This window comes from Thunnus thynnus, chromosome 20 (genome assembly GCF_963924715.1).
Source record: "Thunnus thynnus chromosome 20, fThuThy2.1, whole genome shotgun sequence".
NCBI lineage: Eukaryota > Metazoa > Chordata > Actinopteri > Scombriformes > Scombridae > Thunnus > Thunnus thynnus.
Genome location: NC_089536.1, coordinates 16,197,688 through 16,213,774, shown reverse-complemented (window position 1 = coordinate 16,213,774; position 16,087 = coordinate 16,197,688). Strand labels below are relative to the sequence as shown.

General features: G+C 37.8%; 2 protein-coding genes across 2 annotated transcripts; one reads left to right on the top strand and one right to left on the bottom strand.

The window, feature by feature from the left end:
* Positions 1–103: 103 nt before the first annotated feature.
* On the top strand, positions 104–2,799 carry LOC137171796 (putative nuclease HARBI1). The gene is made up of 2 exons (XM_067575926.1): positions 104–939; positions 2,086–2,799. The coding sequence occupies exons 1-2, from the start codon at positions 252–254 to the stop codon at positions 2,514–2,516; spliced, it is 1,119 nt and encodes a 372-aa protein (XP_067432027.1). The 5' UTR covers positions 104–251; the 3' UTR covers positions 2,517–2,799.
* LOC137172624 (receptor-type tyrosine-protein phosphatase H-like) lies at positions 2,713–15,307 on the bottom strand. The gene is made up of 28 exons (XM_067577135.1): positions 14,895–15,307; positions 13,720–13,843; positions 13,329–13,595; positions 12,875–13,126; positions 12,368–12,619; positions 11,957–12,211; positions 11,503–11,754; positions 10,994–11,245; positions 10,586–10,837; positions 10,077–10,328; positions 9,669–9,920; positions 9,163–9,414; positions 8,755–9,006; positions 8,245–8,496; positions 7,827–8,096; positions 7,374–7,631; positions 7,012–7,245; positions 6,247–6,510; positions 5,941–6,034; positions 5,800–5,844; positions 5,525–5,606; positions 5,270–5,360; positions 5,092–5,168; positions 4,649–4,783; positions 4,242–4,364; positions 3,844–4,004; positions 3,530–3,665; positions 2,713–3,196 (listed from the first exon to the last, which is right to left on the bottom strand). The coding sequence occupies exons 1-28, from the start codon at positions 14,958–14,960 to the stop codon at positions 3,068–3,070; spliced, it is 5,331 nt and encodes a 1,776-aa protein (XP_067433236.1). The 5' UTR covers positions 14,961–15,307; the 3' UTR covers positions 2,713–3,067.
* Between the last annotated feature and the right edge of the window lie 780 nt (positions 15,308–16,087).

Genomic DNA, 16,087 nt, shown 5'->3' with positions numbered 1-16,087 from the left:
TTAAACAGGATGTAAATATATTTGTATCCAGATTTTTCCCCCTTGATGGTCCATGCTTCCCTGATTCACATTCCTGTCCACTGGGGGCGATGCCGCACAGCATTGCGGACTACAACAGTACAGAAGAAGACGGTGCTTCCATGATATCAGCCACTGTTTACATCCAGCATTTGCTCTATCAATCAGTAGCGCTTTGCTGGACCTTCTGGCAGAGTTACATGCGTATTTAAACGTACTGCAGTATTAAACAGATGGCCTTCGCTCTGCCGGTGTGGCTCGCGGTCCAGGAGGAGCTCCTCGCGCACGGCGGAGAGGTGGACTCCGAGTCTCCCAGCTGTTTCGACGAGTTCGATGATGAAGCTTTGTTCCAGATGTTCCACCTCACCAGACCCAGCATCGTCTTCATCACGGACAGTATCCGCATTCGCATGAAGAAGGTCTCTCTGAAGAAGCCAGCGCTGCCCGTGGACGCGATGGTCATGGTGACGCTCAACTATTACGCACACGGAGTTTCCTCCGCTACTATCCAGCAGAGACTCGGACTGACCCAGAACGACTGCCTCGCGATCATCTGCACAGTCTCCGGGGTTATCGCAGGCATGGCCGATCAGTTTATCTCGTTCCCGTTAACCCGAGCAGCCAGAACCAGTGTCGCCTTCAAGATAGAGAAATTGTGCGGCATCCCAGACGCGCTGGGCGTCCTGGCTGCAGCTCACTTCAAGATCAGAGCCTCTCCGTATGAGAAGGACACTTTCAGGTCTTTTGTCAACACCTTGGGGTACACGTCGGTCGTCAGCCAGATCATCTGTGACTCCGACGGCAACATATTGAGTGTCGAAAAGTGTTGTGTGGGCAGCACGTTCGAGCAGGATTTGTGGGACTCGTCGTTCAAAGGAAGAGAGATGGAGGATGAATTGCATGGACATTACTGGGTTATTGGTAGGTTAAAGGCAACGGAAGAATGGGAGAGACCCGGTTGATTACACGCATAAATAATTAAAATAATAATCCTTCATTTTCATCCAAAAAATTCTAATCTGATAGCTTTCACCGTTAGCTCAGTCTTTCACCGCGTAATCGAGTTTGCTCAGGTGTCATGGCATCTCCACGACTCCAGCTCCAGATCACCATGACAACCGAGCTGGAGACAACATGGAACCTCAGAATCACCATGACAACTGAGCAAACTCCAGCTGCTGGCGGTGACCATGATATATGGTTGAAATCTTTAAAAAAAAAAAAAAAAAAAAAAAAAGTGGACTAGGGCCGCCACTAACGATTATTTTCATGTCGATTAATCAATTAGTTGTTTGGTCTATAAAATGACAGAAAATTGAGAAAATGTTGATCAGTGTTTCCCAAAACCAAGGGTGACGTCTTCAAATGTCTTGTTTTGTCCCGGCCAACAGTCCACAACCCAAAGATATTCAGTTTACTGTCACAGAGAACTAAAGGAACCACAAAATATTCACATTTAAGAAGCTGGAACCAGAGAATTTGAGACATTTTCTTCTTTAAAATGACTCAGAACTGTTGATCAATTATCACAATAGTTGCCGATTTTAATACCTGTCAACTAATCGATTAATTGTTGCAGCTCTGAAGTGGAATTAAAGTTAAAATACCTTTTGTCAAACTACTGTTTCCAATGACAAGAATGACCTTTCAGACTAATCTTGTATGAAAAAATAAATCTATTATAAGATTTGTATTAAATTACTTCCTTTTTTATATTAGGGATTTTGTAACAATACCTGTTTGTTTTCATTGATGCAAGCATATTGGCATACATTTACATACTGTCACACAGCCAGTATGTAAATGTATGCACAGGAAATGATGCATGCACTTTTTGTGTGTATATTGCAACACATTATTACTTAATCTTCTTCTAAATCAAACACATGATTCATGCTGGCTTCTATGGAATAGCTGCACGTAATGCCTGTTGTTTTCCTCCACAGTGCATGTTAATTGTCATCCGTATATTGAGAACACATTACATCGCAATCTTTAGGATTAACATTTAATGGGTTTCTTGCTCTGATGTTGTGTTAATTGTATTCTCTCATCTCTTTCTTAAAGGAGGGAGCGGCTACAACTTAAGCAAACATGTCTTGACTCCTGTGTTGGAACCCGCAAATGAGAAGGAGAGCCGCTTCAACCAGGCCCACGCCAAGATCTACGATGTCATGCGGACAACGCTCGGCTCCATGAAGAGGCGTTTCAGATGCCTGATGCAACTTGGCTTTGCGCAAGAAGGCTCTTTGGACAAAAAGTCCAACATCATCAAGGCGTGCAGCGTTCTGCACAACATCTCTAAGAAGTTCTCCGTCCCTCCCCCGCCTGTAGTTGGTAAAATCGAGCCCCTTCATCCAGGCAAGCAGCATTCAGTGTCAGTAGACATCAACTCAGAGGCCCAAAAAGCCAGACAGGAACTCATTCATTGTAACTTCTCGGTTGCCTCCAGCAGGCACGACCCACTGAGTGACACTATCACAGAGGAGGATCTTTGATGACAGTGAGAGTGTTGTTTGCTTTAGGAAGCAAGCAAACAAGATCCTCAGCACACTGACACATTAAGGCCACATTTCTGAAACAAAACCCTGCTTACAATGTGAGATTTACACACAGGTTGAAGTGAGCTGCTGTTCTGTGCCAGTTTGACTTTTTTTTTTTTTGCAGACCTTGTAAAAGCACATTCAGTTATAGTTTTGTTACTAAAAATATTTTATTTCTTGCACAAATGGAAAAGCATTTTCTACATTTCTTATTGTTAATAAATGTAATTTGAAAACATTCTTTGGTCATCTGGAGTGTTATTCCCTTATAGGATAATAATAATAACAATAATACAGTTTGAGTACATGAGAGGAAAACATTAAATTAAGTAAAATATAAATTTGCTATACATATACAGTAAATCTATAAGACTTGAATCTTTCTTTTACAGTTACAGACACTTGATAATACAAAACAGCATGTAGACTTTAGAATTAGTTTGTCATTAAGTGCATAAATGTCTCAGTGCAGAGATAATCTCTTTTAGTTCAGACATTTGTGCCGTTTAACGAAACTCTCGGAGTGCAGTGGCATTAACATATATCATGTCCACATTCTCATATACGTTATCTTCAGTCTTCTCATCTGGCTGCAGACAATCCATGATGCATTGGTGCAGGAAAATGTACTGGGACTAGAAAGAAATAAACCAAAGTTGCTGGTCACGTGAAAAGCAGAACTCTTTTGGGGTGAAATGCATACACTGTATTGTGGTTAACACTTCCTCGTATGCAGTAATACTGCAGGACACTGCATAAATGTTTCCAGTATGAGCTACAGTACTGACATTTCTAATGACATGAGCAATTATATGGAAATTTAGGCATAACTTCCCTATGCCGTAGTACTGTAGCAGTGCTTGTACTGTATCACTTGCTGTGATGTAAGAGATTTCTTCAAAGACATAAGTGGGTGACTAAATGAAGAAGTTCCAGCTCAGCCTGAAGCAACAAATGATCAGCTTTACCTCTGTCTGCACCATGTGTGGTCGACTCAGTCTCATCTTGTGCACAAAGGCATTGATGCCCACTGCTCTCTCTCGCTCTAGCTCCTGAAGCAGCACATCCAAGGTAATAATGGTGCCTGTCCTCCCCACTCCAGCACTAGAAGAAAGACAACACAGCAAAAAATAAGAAGTCAGTGCCCAGGTATAACAGTCATAAGCAAGTATTTCATGCATAATTTTAAAATGACATTTAACCAAAGTGGTTTCCATTAAAAGTGACCACCAAATGGTACAGGGTACCCTAGCTCAGGCAGAAACAAGTTCTCATTCTGTACCTGCAGTGAACCACAGTGGGTTCCCCGGTCCCCTCTCTCTGTATGTAATGTCTGACCAGTTCTCTGAACTGGATCAGGACTGCAGTGCCCTGTGGGACTCCATGGTCAGGCCAGGCGGTAAAGTGGAAATGTTTCACTATGCGCTCTTGTGAGGTGTTCTTCTGTGAAGAAGATTCACATAAGTAGGTCAGTTTCTTCAACCAGTATAGTGGTTGGTATGTGATTCATGAAGTCTTCATCACACACCACAAGCATCATCCTCTTCAAAAGTAAATGTGCACAAATTCAGACTGTGTAGACACACTCACAATTTTCATTCACTTTGTTTTGCTTTGTGACTTGGAGATATATTAATACCAAACTTATTTAGTTACAACAGTAAAATGTTAGTTACGTACATGTTTCACTCTGAATTCCCTCAATGTCCAGTTGGACTCTTGCTCTTCAGAACTAGTGGTGACCAGCATCTCTCCGTAAAGGCAAGTCTCGCTGTCTGCAGGCCAGTACTGTTCACACTTAGTCTGGGGAAAGGAAACATACAAAAAACAAAATTAAGTTCTTTAAGTTTTAATGTATCTGTAGTAACAATCATAGATCTGTATCAGCTCTTTGTGGGACCGAAAAACCCTTGAAAACACTGAAATAGAAATAATTGTGTGAACAGTAACACATGTAAGTTGTCACCATTTGACAACACATAAGCTATAACGGCAAATGATTCACAACAGCTCACTGATTTTTTAAAAGTTTTAAGGTCCCTTAAAATCTAGCAATAAAACTATCACATATCTTCCAGGAGACTCACCCGTCCTCCCTCGATGCAGTTGGTTACCATGACGATGCCTCTCACTCTTTGTTCCCAGATCATCCTCCAGAAATCATTGACTGTACCGGGCAGAGGACCCTGAGTAGCAATGTACTCTCGGTTGCTGCTGTAGCCCTAAGAAACAATACTCAAAGTTAATATATACACTTCTCTAGCTTTTATATGTCCTATATTGTTCACTATGACATAAAACACAATTTTATCCTCATGAAGTCACATAAAGTCAGCACTGCATACACTGCTAGACTTCAAATGAAATGTGGCAACTTTATTCCAGATGATGAATTGTTCAAGTTTATTAAATCTTCCCCTTTTAAGGTTGTTTTTTTTTGACAGTTTGAGTCAATAGTGATTGAGAAAGCTTCCTGTATGATGGAATATTTTAGTTACAGAAAGATTGTCAATTATCAAGTAATACCTACTGGCATGTAACTGGCATTAATGTAGTCAGAGATCCCATCAGGATTGGATGTAGTTAGCCTCACTCGACACCAGTCATCTAGGTTGAAAAAGCAGAAGATGGTTTAACTGTAATGCACCACAACAGCTGGAATGTGTCAATGGATCTGTCATGATGCAGCAGTAAGAGGACGAGCTTACATGGCAGTACATTGCTGAAACGGTTCTTCACTTTATTCTCAGGCAGCAGAGCTACCTTTCGTGTCTGCTCCGTGCCAACAGGAAGAAGGTTCTGTGTGAATGTTGGCAGATGACACGCCATGTGAGTGAGACAAAGGTAAACAGAAAACAAATTCAGCAGTATCGAAACTGTACAGATGCAGTTTTACAATACTATACAGATAAAAGGAAGGAGTAGAAGAGGAAGAACAAAGTACAATAAGCTTTTTTATGCACCTCATATTCCTCGCTGAAACCTCTGTTTTCATCCGCACTTAGGTGATAGAAGTGGTCTGGAAACTTTGCAATAGAAATAGCTCTGAAAGAAATAAAACAGAACAAAAAAACACGATTGTATACCTTATCATATGTAAGGCAACTGAACTCATACATGAATGTTTCAGAATAAAGATTGACATTAAATTTACCTCATTTTGAAGACCTAATTAATTTTTTTACAACAACTGACAGTGGTGTTAACATTATGTAGAGACGATTAAAAATGTACTTACTTGGATTTATTAGAGAGTCGGGAACCTTCAATGAATGTCTTTTTTCTGTGGGAAAGAAGCAAAGAGGTTCCCTGCTTGAGTCTGACTGAGTATATTTTGGCAAGATAATCTAATTAGTGTTGTCACTGAGTCTGCACCAACCTGATAATATCTGGTCTTAAAAACAAAATGAAGACAGCCAGACAGACCAGAATAATAAAAAGCAGGATAGCAATCACCGACCCTGCAATGACTCCTACAGGGAGTAAAATCTGGATTAAATGCTTTGTAACATACAGTGCAGTAATAAGATATTCAACATAGTGTTGAATATAATTGCATCACAGTCACATTATCTTTTTTCCCACTAGGGTGAATATTGTAATGTAAAAAATAAGGAAAAAGTAAGAGTATACTGTTTAAAATGTACATCAGGAAAGTATAAATTAATACATTCACTTGACTCACCCCTTGGATCAGTAGGGCATTGAAAAACATATGGTTTACGACTTCTCACATTCCCAGATATTAAGGCTAAAGATACACCATATGTTCTTGCAGGTTGGAATCCAGCTATTTCGATATCCTGTGTCTCATTATTATGCTCCTTGTAAGTCTCCCCAGTCACATTCACCTCCACAGTGGTCCACAAACCATCCGGTTTATCAAAGACAATAAGGATAGAGTATCCAGCTGCCCAGTACTCACATCGAGCAGTTAAATCCGAAGGAGCTGAGTAAAAACAAGTGGAAAGATGCATTTACAGTTACAAACCTCAACATAAATACTAACAGACCAGTGTTAATATGTGATTTGTCAAAAAAGAATACGCAAATTTGTGCATTACTATAGGTACACACATTTTTGACGAAAATAAAATCATTTTAAAATCGGCACTCCACTGCAAAACATTAAATTATCTTTTAAACCAATCCCTAAGAAATAGTCCAATATAACACAGTTATATCACATACAATATTGATAACTGATTAATTGCTTAAGTCACTTATCAAGAAAAAGCCAAATATTGTGTGATTCCAGCTTCAGTGAAGTGAAGATTTGCTGATTTGGTTTCAAGCAAACACACAAAAAACTGTACTGCAAAAGGAATATACTGTAAATACTGTATAGATTGAGAAATATCATGCTACAGTAGTACCTCACATTATGTCTGTGGGAATAATAAATGCACACAAACATTTAGCTGATGAGGTAAACCCATTTTGAACTTACGGATTGTCAATACGTGGTCACACTGTGGAAAGAAGATGGAATTTCGTTCGTACACAAGAGACACTGAATAGTTTGCGCCAGGGTAAAGGCCAGTAAATGACACATTGCTGCCTTCAGGATTGGCAGGAATTTCTTTCGAGCCATTAGTGGCTGTTGCTTTCGAGAACAAGCCTTCAACCGTTCCTTGGATTGATGAGCTAGTAACATGCCAGGTTACACTGCTACAGTTTATGGCTGAAATGACAGAATTGATGAGAAAATAATTACAGACAAAACCCTTCATTTGTAAAAGTTAGTACAAAATTCAATCAAGCATTCTCAAAAAGCTTCAATAAAATATCATTTAACAACAGAGTACATACCTGTTACTGTAAAGCCTTTAAAAGCAGTGCTGTTGAGTTCAGAGAAGAATGTGGTCACATTGAATTGATACTCTGTTCCAGGGCGGAGAGATGGGACTGAATGTGACACAACATTAGAGGATTCATTTCGTTTAACTGGAATAATTTTCCCATCGATTTGTAGAAAGTAGCTCCAGTTTTTATTCACGATCTTCCACTCCAGAATTATACTGGTCACAGTGCGTGTTGTCACATTGACGAAATCCACCATTAGGGGAACTGATGGAAAGAAAAAAGCCTTGACTCATCGCCAAATTAAGGATGTGTGCTTTAAAACACACACTCATGTATCAATGTGAATGACTTTCAGATTGAATTGTATATATTTTTATTTAATATCTAATATAGCACTCTTTATAAAGGGTCTATACGTTGTAACTAATGACTCCTAATGTATACTTAAAGGTCACCTACCAGTCACAGCGTTAAACTGGAATCCAGTGCTTTTAACTTTCTCAAACACAGTGATGAGAATGAAATCATATTTTGTCCCAGCTGTCAGTGAAGGGACCTCATGTGTAACTGATGCCTCTTGATGAGATTCATAGCTCTTGTACCCAATGGGAATGACAGTGTTATTATATTTTAGGATGTATGTTGAGATATCTTTAACCTTGTCCCACCTCAGAGTTATACTGCTGTTACTTTGTGTCACCACTTTCACATTCTTAACATTTTCAGGAGCTGAAAGAGGACAGAGGACATACAGTTATTGTAGTGAGGAACAAACTGTGTAAGTTCTTGATTTTTTTTAAATGACAGCATGTTAAGATATTTTCTCAAATATGTAAAAAAAAAAAAACTATCCTCTGTCAGAGGAAAAACATCTTACCAGTGACAGCAGTCAGGTTTACTCCACTGCTTTTGGCATATTCAAACACAGTGAAGAGAGTGAAGTCATATTTAGTCCCACTTGTGAGTCCTGAGTGAGTGTACGTCACTGGATCCGCTGATGCAGTGACGTTTATCTCACTTCTATTGAACACAAGTGTATAGTTGAGGATGTCCTCTACTTTGTTCCACTGCAGAGTTATACTGGTCTCAGTTTGTCCAACTGATTTAAAATCCTCTGCGTTACGTGGTTCTAGGATGTAAAGACACATGGAAAAGGAACTGTAAAACAATTTGATTTTAAAAAATGACAACATATACCCAACAAAATGTTATTTAGTGTATACTTTTTCAAACAAATAATAAGTTGCATCCAATTCCATTAGTAGCCACAGTCAAAATATTAAGTGAGAAACACCCATCTGTTACTGAGAAAATTCAAATTAGATATGGTTACAGAGCTCTGTCCTGGCTCTTGTTGTTCGGCTCTATAAGAGAAAAAACATCTTACCAGTGACTGCAGTCAGGTTTACTCCACTGCTTTTGGCATATTCAAACACAGTGAAGAGAGTGAAGTCATATTTAGTCCCACTTGTGAGTCCTGAGTGAGTGTATGTCACTGGATCCGCTGATGCAGTGACGTCTATCTCTCTTCCATTGAACACAAGTGTATAGTTGAGGATGTCCTCCACTTTGTTCCACTGCAGAGTTATACTGGTCTCATTTTGTCCAACTGATTTAAACTCTTTCACATTAAGAGGTGCTAGAATATAAAGAGACATTAAGGAGAAACTGTAACAAAATTTGATTTAAAACAATAACAGGATAAACACAACAAAATGTTGTGTTTTTGTTTAGTTTTTTAAAATGAATAGTTTCATTCAATTCCAGTATTTTATTCCAAAGGAAAACATCTTACCAGTGACTGCAGTCAGGTTTACTCCACTGCTTTTGGCATATTCAAACACAGTGAAGAGAGTGAAGTCATATTTAGTCCCATTTGTGAGTCCTGAGATTGTGTATGTCCCTTGATCTGCTGATGCAGTGACGTTTATCTCACTTCCATTGAACACAAGTGTATAGTTGAGGATGTCCTCCACTTTGTTCCAATGCAGAGTTATACTGGTCTCAGTTTGTCCAACTGATTTAAAATCCTCTGCGTTACGTGGTTCTAGGATGTAAAGACACATGGAAAAGGAACTGTAAAACAATTTGATTTTAAAAAATGACAACATATACTCAACAAAATGTTATTTAGTGTACACTTTTTCAAACAAATAATAAGTTGAATTCAATTCCATTAGTAGCCACAGTCCAAATATTAAGTGAGAAACACCCATCTGTTACTGAGAAAATTTAAATTAGATATGGTTACAGAGCTCTGTCCTTGTTCTTGTTGGTTTATATAAGAGGAAAACATCTTACCAGTGACTGCAGTCAGGTTTACTCCACTGCTTTTGGCATATTCAAACACAGTGAAGAGAGTGAAGTCATATTTAGTCCCACTTGTGAGTCCTGAGTGAGTGTATGTCACTGGATCCGCTGATGCAGTGACGTCTATCTCTCTTCCATTGAACACAAGTGTATAGTTGAGGATGTCCTCCACTTTGTTCCACTGCAGAGTTATACTGGTCTCATTTTGTCCAACTGATTTAAACTCTTTCACATTAAGAGGTGCTAGAATATAAGGAGACATTAAGGAGAAACTGTAACAAAATTTGATTTAAAACAATAACTGGATAAACACAACAAAATGTTGTGTTTTTGTGTAGTTTTTTAAAATTAATAGTTTCATTCAATTCCAGTATTTTATTCCAAAGGAAAACATCTTACCAGTGACTGCAGTCAGGTTTACTCCACTGCTTTTGGCATATTCAAACACAGTGAAGAGAGTGAAGTCATATTTAGTCCCACTTGTGAGTCCTGAGTGAGTGTACGTCACTGGATCCGCTGATGCAGTGACGTCTATCTCACTTCCATTGAACACAAGTGTATAGTTGAGGATGTCCTCCACTTTGTTCCACTGCAGAGTTATACTGGTCTCAGTTTGTCCAACTGATTTAAAATCCTCTGCATTACGAGGTTCTAGGATGTAAAGACACATGGAAAAGGAACTGTAAAACAATTTGATTTTAAAAAATGACAACATATACTCAACAAAATGTTATTTAGTGTACACTTTTTCAAACAAATAATAAGTTGAATTCAATTCTATTAGTAGCCACAGTCAAAATATTAAGTGAGAAACACCCATCTGTTACTGAGAAAATTTAAATTAGATATGGTTACAGAGCTCTGTCCTGGCTCTTGTTGTTGGGCTCTATAAGAGGAAAACATCTTACCAGTGACAGCAGTTAGTTTTACTCCACTGCTTTTGGCATATTCAAACACAGTGAAGAGAGTGAAGTCATATTTAGTCCCACTTGTGAGTCCTGAGTGAGTGTACGTCACTTGATCCGCTGATGCAGTGACGTTTATCTCACTTCCATTGAACACAAGTGTATAGTTGAGGATGTCCCCCACTTTGTTCCACTGCAGAGTTATACTGGTCTCATTTTGTCCAACTGATTTAAAATCTTTCACATTAAGAGGTGCTAGAATATAAAGAGACATTAAGGAGAAACTGTAACAAAATTTGATTTAAAACAATAACAGGATAAACACAACAAAATGTTGTGTTTTTGTGTAGTTTTTTTAAATTAATAGTTTCATTCAATTCCAGTATTTTATTCCAAATGAAAACATCTTACCAGTGACTGCAGTCAGGTTTACTCCACTGCTGTTGGCATATTCAAACACAGTGAAGAGAGTGAAGTCATACTGAGTCCCACTTGTGAGTCCTGAGTGAGTGTATGTCCCTTGATCCGCTGATGCAGTGACGTCTATCTCACTTCCATTGAACACAAGTGTATAGTTGAGGATGTCATCCACTTTTTTCCACTGCAGAGTTATACTGGTCTCAGTTTGTCCAACTGATTTAAAATCCTCTGCATTACGAGGTTCTAGGATGTAAAGACACATGGAAAAGGAACTGTAAAACAATTTGATTTTAAAAAATGACAACATATACTCAACAAAATGTTATTTAGTGTACACTTTTTCAAACAAATAATAAGTTGAATTCAATTCCATTAGTAGCCACAGTCAAAATATTAAGTGAGAAACACCCATCTGTTACTGAGAAAATTTAAATTAGATATGGTTACAGAGCTCTGTCCTGGCTCTTGTTGTTGGGTTCTATAAGAGGAAAACATCTTACCAGTGACAGCAGTTAGTTTTACTCCACTGCTTTTGGCATATTCAAACACAGTGAAGAGAGTGAAGTCATATTTAGTCCCACTTGTGAGTCCTGAGTGAGTGTATGTCACTTGATCCGCTGATGCAGTGACGTTTATCTCACTTCCATTGAACACAAGTGTATAGTTGAGGATGTCATCCACTTTGTTCCACTGCAGAGTTATACTGGTCTCAGTTTGTCCAACTGATTTAAACTCTTTCACATTAAGAGGTGCTAGAATATAAAGAGACATTAAGGAGAAACTGTAACAAAATTTGATTTAAAACAATAACAGGATAAACACAACAAAATGGCGTGTTTTCTATAATTTTTTTAAATGAATAGTTTCATTCTATTTTATCTGCCACAGTCAAAAATATTAAGTGAGCTCCATCCTGGCTCTTGTTGTGGGCTCTATAAGAGAAAAACATCTTACCAGTGACTGCAGTCAGGTTTACTCCACTGCTTTTGGCATATTCAAACACAGTGAAGAGAGTGAAGTCATATTTAGTCCCACTAATGAGTCCTGAGTGAGTGTATGTCACTTGATCTTTCCCTGATGCAGTGACGTTTATCTCACTTCCATTGAACACAAGTATATAGTTGTGGATGTCCCCCACTGTGTTCCACTGCAGAGTTATACTGGTCTCAGTTTGTCCAACTGATTTAAACTCGTTCACATTAAGAGGTGCTAGAATATAAAGAGACATTAAGGAGAAACTGTAACAAAATTTGATTTAAAACAATAACAGGATAAACACAACAAAATGTTGTGTTTTTGTTTAGTTTTTTTAAATTAATAGTTTCATTCAATTCCAGTATTTTATTCCAAAGGAAAACATCTTACCAGTGACTGCAGTCAGGTTTACTCCACTGCTGTTGGCATATTCAAACACAGTGAAGAGAGTGAAGTTATATTTAGTCCCACTTGTGAGTCCTGAGTGAGTGTATGTCACTGGATCCGCTGATGCAGTGACGTCTATCTCTCTTCCATTGAACACAAGTGTATAGTTGAGGATGTCCTCCACTTTGTTCCACTGCAGAGTTATACTGGTCTCAGTTTGTCCAACTGATTTAAAATCCTCTGCGTTACGTGGTTCTAGGATGTAAAGACACATGGAAAAGGAACTGTAAAACAATTTGATTTTAAAAAATGACAACATATACTCAACAAAATGTTATTTAGTGTACACTTTTTCAAACAAATAATAAGTTGAATTCAATTCCATTAGTAGCCACAGTCAAAATATTAAGTGAGAAACACCCATCTGTTACTGAGAAACTTTAAATTAGATATGTTTACTGAGCTCTGTCCTGGCTCTTGTTGGTTTATATAAGAGGGGAAACATCTTACCAGTGACTGCAGTCAGGTTTACTCCACTGCTTTTGGCATATTCAAACACAGTGAAGAGAGTGAAGTCATATTTAGTCCCACTTGTGAGTCCTGAGACTTTACGTGTCACTGGATCCGCTGATGCGGTGACGTTTATCTCACTTCCATTGAACACAAGTGTATAGTTGAGGATGTCATCCACTTTGTTCCACTGCAGAGTTATACTGGTCTCAGTTTGTCCAACTGATTTAAACTCTTTCGCATTAAGAGGTGCTAGAATATAAAGAGACAGTCATCCTTGTAAATATATATCACCATGTCTCTGTATTAGCTGCTGCGAGTTTTATGTTGCTCAACTGATAAATAGGAGTGAGTGTATAACTGGAAAATACAAGTACAAGTAAACATAGCTGTTCATCTTTGATTTGCATATCAAAAGTGCCTGAATCCAAATGTATACTCAAACATCACCTACCAGTGACAGCAGAAAAACTGTATCCAGTACTGTTGGCTCCATTAAATGTAACGAGAGAAAAATTATATTTTGTCCCAGCACTCAAATGAGCGACCACATGTGTAACCGATGTCTCTTGATGAGGTGCATTGATATTGTCCACCTTGCCACTGCCATTGTTAACATACTTCAGGAAGTATGTTGAGATGTTGTTAACCTTTTCCCACATCAGAGTTATACTGCTCTCATTTTGCCCCAACACCTTCACGTTCTTTACATCTACAGGAGCTAAAAAAAAAAAAAAAAGACAAAGTTGACAGTTTCATTTTAAAAACACATAAGTCTGCACTATAATACAAAGAAAAGCAGACATGTCACCAAACAAATGTAAAGGAGAGCAGCTCATACTTACGTGGTTTAGTTGTAATAACGGTTGTGGTTGTCAGTGGAGTGGTTGACGTTGTTGTTTGTGGTGTTTTTGTACTTGTTGTCACTGTTGTGCTTGGTGTTGATGTTGTGCTGGAGTTAGTGGCACCCTAAAAACAGAACAGCAACAGAATCATTGGGGCGCACCTAATCCCAAAAGTATCAAAGTTTAGTTTCATAATGCACAAAATTGCCAGAAGTGTTCACCTAGCTATGGAATCGACACTGTTGACAGAACTCTAATGCAGTAATAATATTTCTGCTTTTATCTTGTATGTATATCATATTGTACCTGTACTGTGAACAAGCAGCATGACAGGAATGTTCAAAAAACAAGTTCTACTCTACTTTCTACTCAACAGTTCCCTTAAAGGTAGAATAAACTTTCTGAGACAAATATGTGATATTGATGTGTATGAACCTTGAGGAAACAGAGATCTTCAAATGCAAATTATGGTCCAGAATTCTTTTTTTTTTTTTTTTGCATATTGTACTTCTACTTTTAAATCTACAAGTACAACACCTAACATATGCTGGTAAATGAGCAGACAGAAAGATTAAGTCAGACAGAACTGTCACATCATTGCTTTTTTAAAATAATAGCAAAACACATTCACTGAATACAGATATTTGTGCACAATAGGCTCTTAAAATATCTTCCATGCGCCATATTTATTTCCCTATTATAACAGTCAAAATAATATATTTTTTAATAAATATAGGCTATAATACAAAACAGTATCCAGATACAGATCATCCGCTTGTCTAGAATATAAAATAAAGTTAACAATACATATTGGAGGTACAGCTCCCTTTCTGTTTTAAACTTAACAAGTTATTTCCTCAATCATACTTTTGTGTCTCTGAGGAAGTGAGTGAGAAAAAATTACTGCAGCTGGGAAATAATAAATTCATATTACACCATCTGAAAAAGTCCATCATCCTTATGCTGTTCAATATTCTTTTTTGTTTTCTGTACAATGTACATTTTGATATTTCAGAGTGTTAAACTCCACTGTCAAAACTTTGGTATGGAGCATATCGCGCACTGAATCTCTGTGGTTTTGTCACTGTATTGTTTCCTTTTGTTGAGGGTAACCTTCTGGTGAATAAAGGTACACTATCTGATCACTATCAAAGTAGAAGTTAAAAAAAACTTACCCGAAGTAGACTCAGGAAGACACACAGCAGCAAGTGGTTTGGGGTGATTTTGAAAGATAACATCATTGTAAAGATTTAATAAGCTGCAGACATACTATAAACTTGTTAAATTCCTTTTGGTTTGCCGTCCCAGGGTGAACTTCAAGTTTCTATTTTCAGTACTGCCACTTGTGTGTTGACTAAAACAACAGCACTTCAGGTTGGCAAACAATGTTTTTCAGCCGACGCAGTCCAATATTAACTTCATTTCAGTGGTGTTGACTTTTAATTCTTAACCATGTCCTCCTCTTGTAATCTCTGGTCCCTGCTTATAATGGCAAGTGACTAAGTAAATAGCTGCTTCTCCTTTTGGCCTTGTACAACCGCAAAGACCTTTGCCCCGCCTGTTACTTCCTTATTAACGGTCATTTGAGTGCCGCATGTCAAAGGTACGTACATTTGACTGTTTTACATGTTTGTCATTACTAGTTTGTGACTGTACCTTTATGATGTGTAAACAAACATTTATATTACCCCAGAAAATCTTTCAAATACTGCTTGAGTTAATTTATAATTATTTGTTAATTTTATTATTTGTTAGTACTTTTAAATAATTGTTTTAAAGATTTCATATTTAAAATTACTGTCTGGTCCCTTCTTTTGGGCTGATTTCACAGAATTGATTTGCTTTAGGTTTCTCTGCACTGTCTCACTGGGTTGTGATATTTATAGCTTCCTTGTGGTTAACATCTATGAAGAACTGCAGACAGAAAACACCACCACCACTTATATATTTAACAGTGGATGAGGGCTTCACAGTGTTTCACACTACAGATTAATAAAAGTGCTGGTCTGTCAAAGACAACATTATCCAGCGCTGTCCATTGGGGAAACATGAGGAGGAAGTTGGCCAAACCATTATGAACATATATGTTAGATACTGAGCATAACCACTGCTCTTTTTAAAAAGAATATTTATTCAACGTTCATGAAAACTTACTGTATTTTATGATTTTTGGTTCCTGTCTGCATGATAACTTTTATGACATTTTAAGACCTGAACTATAAAGTTATTACTAAGTGAAACTAATATCTAACCTGGAGCTCCAACCTGGCTTTGTCAATAACATAAAGAAGAATCTACATTTCATCTATTTAAAACTTACAACTGCATGAACAAAACTGATTTAAGTTATTACTTTGGTGTAACTAAA

Bases quoted from the DNA above. Each gene is read 5' to 3' on its own strand.
- LOC137172624 (XM_067577135.1), bottom strand. From the start codon at position 14,960: ATGATGTTATCTTTCAAAATCACCCCAAACCACTTGCTGCTGTGTGTC. The intron at 9,921-10,076 runs GTAAGATGTTTT...CTTATATTCTAG, and splicing joins AAACCTGACTGCAGTCACTG to CACCTCTTAATGTGAAAGAG. The intron at 5,845-5,940 runs GTTGGTGCAGAC...TCTTTCCCACAG, and splicing joins TTAAGACCAGATATTATCAG to AAAAAAGACATTCATTGAAG.
- LOC137171796 (XM_067575926.1), top strand. From the start codon at position 252: ATGGCCTTCGCTCTGCCGGTGTGGCTCGCGGTCCAGGAGGAGCTCCTC. The intron at 940-2,085 runs GTAGGTTAAAGG...TCTTTCTTAAAG, and splicing joins TGGACATTACTGGGTTATTG to GAGGGAGCGGCTACAACTTA.